Here is a 6,419-nt window from a genome sequence, read left to right on the forward strand (position 1 = left end):
TTTGGGTATCCTTGGTATACTGTCAGGTCGTCTTGGTTATTAATACAGGCCACTATTGGATCCTGGGTACCGCTATTTGTAAAGTTGTTATACAGAAAGACCACTGGGTATAATACAGGTCATCCTGGTTATATATACGAAATAAGTATTGGTATCCTAGGTGTACAAACAGGCCTCTCATGGTATCTATTGAATACATACAGACTATCAGGATTATATATTAATTATGTATGGCAATACGGATATCATTGGTATACAGAAAGGCCGCCAATGTATCCAAAGTATACACGTCACTCTGGGTATCATGGATATAATACAGGTCAGGTTAGCTTTACAAACAGATACACTATGAGTGTCCGTGACATATAAAGAGGCAAGTTTTGGGTACCTTAGGTATAGATGCAGGCCATTTTGGGTATCAGGGTTATACAGACTGACCACTTGTGTATCCTGTGTATACAGACGGGCCATCCTAGCTATACATGTATGCCAGTTTGGACATATACTAATTACGTTTCGCATCTTTGCATCGATAGCATAAAGTAATGGATACAAAGGATACCACGGGTGACATGTATGACTGTATTCCATTAATACCAAAAGTAACATATCATATATTAGTGTGGATTGCAAGACGAAATGTGGCAGTTCAAGGTGCAAATGCTACCGATCCAACCAGGTTTGAATATTTGAATGTGCTTGCGAGGCTGTTTATATACCAACTACAGAAATGTAAATGGCAACAAGGACAATACAGTTGTATTTTTAAAACAATGTCTTCTGGTATTGTGTATAGAGAAAAGACTATGAGCAAGATTGAACTGTGTGAACTACGTTGTGCAGTATTTGAATAAGTGTTACATATTAATTACATGTATATTCTTAATGCTTGGAATACTTACAAGCTTTACTTAGACATTTATAAAACTGATAAGATTCTTATCAATGGTTAAGAAAAAAAATATATGTGTACTAAATAAACGTTTTAAATGCATATTTGATACATTTCTGTTAATATTCATGAGTATGCAAATGAGCTGAAAAACTCTTAATTAATACCTATGAAGAACATTATTCCAAAAACAAAACATCTTACTATATCAAAATATGGTTAATATGTGGGATATGTAATTGTTGCCAGTTTATCATATTTGTTTTTTTAATGATTAACATACCCCACCCACTTTTGACAGTATTTACTCTTGCAAACAATAAATAATGCTACAAACAGATATATATTTGTATAAAGTAATGTTTCAAATGTAATTCTGCTTATTTTTGTCCATTTATAAACAAAAACAGTGATGATTTGATCTTTGTATTATTTGAAAATGCCATTTTTAACGAATTATGTGCCCATTTTTTAGTTTTCGTGAATATTCATAAGTATGTAAATGGGAAAATTTGATTAAGTGTTTGTAAATTGAACGTACAAATTCCTGGCTATACTTTGATAACATTGTTGTCATTCTATACCTATAAATGACCAGGTATTTTATTGACACACATGAAAATATGCACCGAATGACCTTTGACCTCGTTTATTTCACTATAAATTGCCTCTCAAGCGTGACTACTGGGCAAGTCTTTGTTGTGATATCTAGTATATTACGTTTAACATGTTAGTCTTCCATCTTCAGATAATGCCTACGCAAGTCATAATTTTGAAAACTCTAGGCATACTATAAGCTTTCGCTGAGATATTTAGTCAAACACATACGGGTAATCTTAGCTATAGCTTATTATATAAATACCTCAATAAGATTAGACCGATATTATTAGGGAGAAATATATACATATGTGTTTATACTTGTGTGTAAAAATGTGTGTGTATACATATAATTGAAAAAAAAAACACCAACATTTACCTTTGCTACACAGGCATGTTACAAAGATTTATACAATTACTGCTGCTTCTGTGCCATTGTTTAATTATTAATTGTAAACTTCAAAATAAACAGGGTAGTTGTTAGGGTCATCTCTATAGATCTAGGTCATCCTTCTTTATATATATAGATCCGCCATAGATCCGCCACTTTGTTTGTGGTAGAGTAAATTTTTTGAAGAAAAAAATCAATATTTTCTGAACCTGCTCAAAAAGATCTTTCCAATGATGCCGGTCCCGAGCCTCTACGATGACTTTGAATTTTGATGACGTCATTTCCAGTCGGGAGTTTTGACATGTACGCCATTGGGGCTTACCAAAAATGTTAGATACCCAGAATGTCAAAATTGACCATAATTCACTAATTTAACGTTCTTTAATTTGGGGTTAAATTGAATAGATAGTAGCCATATAAAGTGAAACTGGGCGCGGATCCTTGAAATAGAATTCGTCCTATTGTTTATAATAAAGGGGAGACTGGGCTGCATTGTTCTCCATGAGCATGTCGGAACACGTTTAGGCTCCGTTGTTTCTCGATGACTCACCTCGGGGTGCGGTCCCTATTGTTAAGTAATCGTCTGCTACCGAGAATATCGATTTAAAAAAAACAACAAAAAAACTGACTCCACCAAAAACAAAATGGCGGATCTATATAGATAAAGAAGGCTGACCTAGATCTATAGAGATGACCTTAACTACTCGGGGGTTACCCTTAGCGGGCCTCAAACTAAACAAAAATGAAGTTTAAACTATCTTTAATCCGCTGCGGTGGGGACTATAGTTGTGTCGGTGCGACGTTAAACCCAACAAAATAAATAATACATCTATTCATTTTTTTCTATTATTAGAAAAAGAAATAACAGTTGTGCAATATGACATGTAAACGTTCCAATATCAGCTCGTGTAGATAACGTAGGGAGAGTGTGGGGTGGGGTTGATTTGTCCAATGCGATTTCAGTTTCAAGTTGAGAAAAAATGTTTAGGAGGAAAAATGAATTGCTATTATAAACATTTGTCCCTGTCCGTTGTCTATATTACAATAGACTTAATGATATTTCCATTTAAATATTTCCTATGTAATTCCATTTTTAATGGTTTTTATTATTTACTTTGTTAATGTATTAATGGATGTATTCATTGTACGTTTACTTTGGTTCTTGAAAACAATACTGACAAAAAATATCGCAACAATGAAAGTAGTGAAATATTATGTATCAGTTTTTACGAGCAGGAGACAATTTTCTGAAATATTAATCTAAATAGTTGTCTGTGTATGATGCACATGAGTTTATTATATTGAAACTATTTTATTTTGTATGACAAGACATGTAAATGATCACATATAATAAACTTATATCATGAAAATTCAAAGAATGCGTTGGCTGTACATTTTAATCAGTGTATTGATGGCTGTAAGTTTTGGCAATGGACAAACGTACAAAGATGAAACCAATTTGCTTGGATATTTGTTTGAAGGCAGTCGTTACGATAAACATGTAAGGCCAGTAAACAACCGATCCACAGTTCTTCAGGTAAACAGTTTTTTCTGCTATCATGAGCTTACACTTTTAGCGTCTACTTGCATAACTTAGAATATGCACATTGTATTGATGTTTGCAAATATCTGAAACTGTCCTTATATTATCACCTTACCTTAAGCAAGTGTGTCTGTACAATGCGTTACAATTTACTAGTGTTGCCAGACTGAATTTCTTGTCAGTTTACATAATGTCAAACAAAGCGGATTGATGTACCGCGGCAAGGTTGGATTATGCACAAACATAGCGGAAAATCTGACCCATCGAGTTTCTGCACCGATGAAACGCAAAGAAGTTCTTAACTCTACTTAAATTTATAAAAAGTAGAAATAAGATATTTTTGCTTCGCACACGGCATAAACATATTTAGTATATTTTCTTTCTTATGAACACTGAATTTAGTTATTGGTTCATATGAACTGCAAAAAAAATTAGGTAAAGAAGAAAAAAATGGTGCTTTTAAAAGCGTTTTTTAAAATAGTTTACATTTTTTTTTTTTTTTTTTGGGGGGGGTGGGGGGGGGGGGTTCGTTATAGTCAGAAAATTCTTTCTTCACTTATTTCTTCTATCCCGCTTAGCTTAAATTATTTACTTCAATTTTGATAAGTACATAATATGATTTTGTTAGGAGTCAATAGCCAAGTTTAATCAACAGATAGATCGGGGTTCAAATTTTCATAAAAGCAGACTTGATTTTGCACCGACATGTCAGTGCTAAATTCGGACCGGCATTGAACTTCAAACTTCCAGTTGAAAATTGATATCTTCTAATCGGAATTCTGGTTTATATTATTTCAAGCAACTTCAAAACGTTGAAAATGGGCGATATAAAATTCTGGGCGAGTTAGAAGAAATTAAAATTAAAAGAAAATACCAAATTGTGACATAAGACTCAGTTTGAAACTAAATTTCGAACATTTCTTGTTGTCAATGGCTGCTCGATGACCGGCAATTTCTATCTTTGAAATGACTCGAAATTCAATGTCAGCTTGAATTCAGCTTAAGTGTTAAAGTTGATTTTCGAGTTTGTCTGAAATCAAAAGGTAGATTGGAATTATAAAAATAGGTTTGACTTCGATTCTAGAGCTAGCTTGAAATTCAATGCAAACTGTAAAAAACGGAATTTCGATGTTCTAGCTACATTTAGATCAAAGTTTAATGCTACCTTCGGATTCAGATTTTCTAAAATTTGAATTTCGATGTACTAGCTATATGTAGGTCAAAATTTAATGCTACCTTCGTATTCAGATTTATTAAAATTTGAATTTCGATGTTCCAGAAGATTCAAAATCCAATATTTGATCGGAATTCAGCCTTTTTTTCAAATACAAAATTCAACGCCAGATCAAAATTCAGCTTTTCAAAATTTCAAATTCTGATCTAGGTATATGTCAATCAAAATATGACTTTGTTTGAAAAGTTGAATTTGAACCTGGCTGTAAGTTAATTAGCTCAGTTTATTCAACTTCCTTCCTGAAGATTTGAATGTCGACCTTCGGGTCGTCTCAAATGAAGAGCTAGATTTTCGAAACGTCGATCAGGCTCGAAATCAAATTAATGTTACAACTTTAAATTTGAATGAGATAAAAGTTTAAACACGCTTGAAATGTAATACTATGAACAATATTCAGTGAATTTAGATTCTCTGAAACTTTATTTTCGACATATTTGATTTAGTGCTTATCGAATGCTGATTTTTTTTAGTCTGTATGTGATCTTGAGCTGGCTCAAACTCCATACTTTCTTCAAAATTCGAGATGGCTCAACGTTCAATACTAGCCCGAAAAGGAAACTGTTATCGCTATCAACTTTTATGGTGACTTTTACGATAGGTCTTATTTTCTCGTATCTTAACAGATTTTGAAGAAAATGAAAAACAAATCTATGATTAATATGTTTATTGTATTTCTATTCTCTTATTGTATATATCCACTCAGGTCGACATTAGCCACAAAATGAGAATAATTTCACACGTTGATGTGACAAGTGGGACGTTTTGTTCATTTTCGAACCTTGAAATGTCGTGGTTGGACGAGCAATTAAGTTGGAATCCTCGTGATTATGGTGGAATCGACACCATCTCCCTGCCAGAAGGACAATACTGGACCCCAGATCTGGAGAAGCCATTTCATGGAGCGTGCGGGGATCGTGCTCAAGATGAACTTTTTAAGATCGAGAACGTTACATTGACATCTGAAGGGAAAATTTTGCTATCTGTGTATAAACAGTTAGGAGCGCTATGTATTGTTGACATGACATATTATCCATTTGATAAACACACATGTATACACCAGTTTTATTCGACCAAGTATGCACACAATGAGCTGGCAGTTAATTTTTTGAATGAAATCATCATAGGAGAAATTTACAAGGAAAATCAAGAGTGGAAAGTGTCCAAAACAGAATCGTATGTTGTCAATCTTACGTTAGATCGAATGTCTGTAGCGTACGCTTCGAATCACATAACAATAGAGAGACGACCCAGTTTTATACTAATAAGTAAGTTTCTGCCAGCAGTTTTACTCATGATTTTGCATCTTTCTGTTCCTCTAGTTCCTCCTGATTCGGAAAGATTATCTTTTGCCACAACAACATATCTTGCATTATTGTTTATAAATATATCTTTTATTTCTGACATGCCGCGGAATTCGATAAAAATCATCATGCTGTCTTACTTTTTGTTGGCTTCAAATGCCATTGCCACACTAGAAGTGATTTGGAGTATATTCATTGTCTGTTTATCCAACACACCAACAAGTAAACGAAAAGTACCAAAATTTCTACTCGGTCTGTTAGAGGTCAAAGACAAGGAAGTAACTCCGTTAAAAGATGAGGAGAACGATATGGATAAACCCGCGAAAACTGCAGACAAATTGAAAGACATTGGATGGTATGAGGTATCAAGGTACCTGGACAAAGTGTACTTCATAGTTTCTTTATTTCTTGTGACCATTATGTTTGCAGTAATGGTTTACATTTTTAACGACATGAAGTAA

At 33.7% G+C, this 6,419-nt stretch overlaps 1 protein-coding gene across 1 annotated transcript; it reads left to right on the forward strand.

Moving 5' to 3' along the window:
- The first annotated feature begins 5,441 nt into the window (after nucleotides 1–5,441).
- LOC123539825 (neuronal acetylcholine receptor subunit alpha-3-like) lies at nucleotides 5,442–6,419 on the forward strand. Its single transcript, XM_053525983.1, has one exon. It carries the CDS (start codon nucleotides 5,442–5,444, stop codon nucleotides 6,417–6,419), a length of 978 nt encoding a protein of 325 aa, XP_053381958.1.

This window comes from Mercenaria mercenaria, chromosome 16 (assembly GCF_021730395.1).
Source record: "Mercenaria mercenaria strain notata chromosome 16, MADL_Memer_1, whole genome shotgun sequence".
Taxonomy (NCBI): domain Eukaryota; kingdom Metazoa; phylum Mollusca; class Bivalvia; order Venerida; family Veneridae; genus Mercenaria; species Mercenaria mercenaria.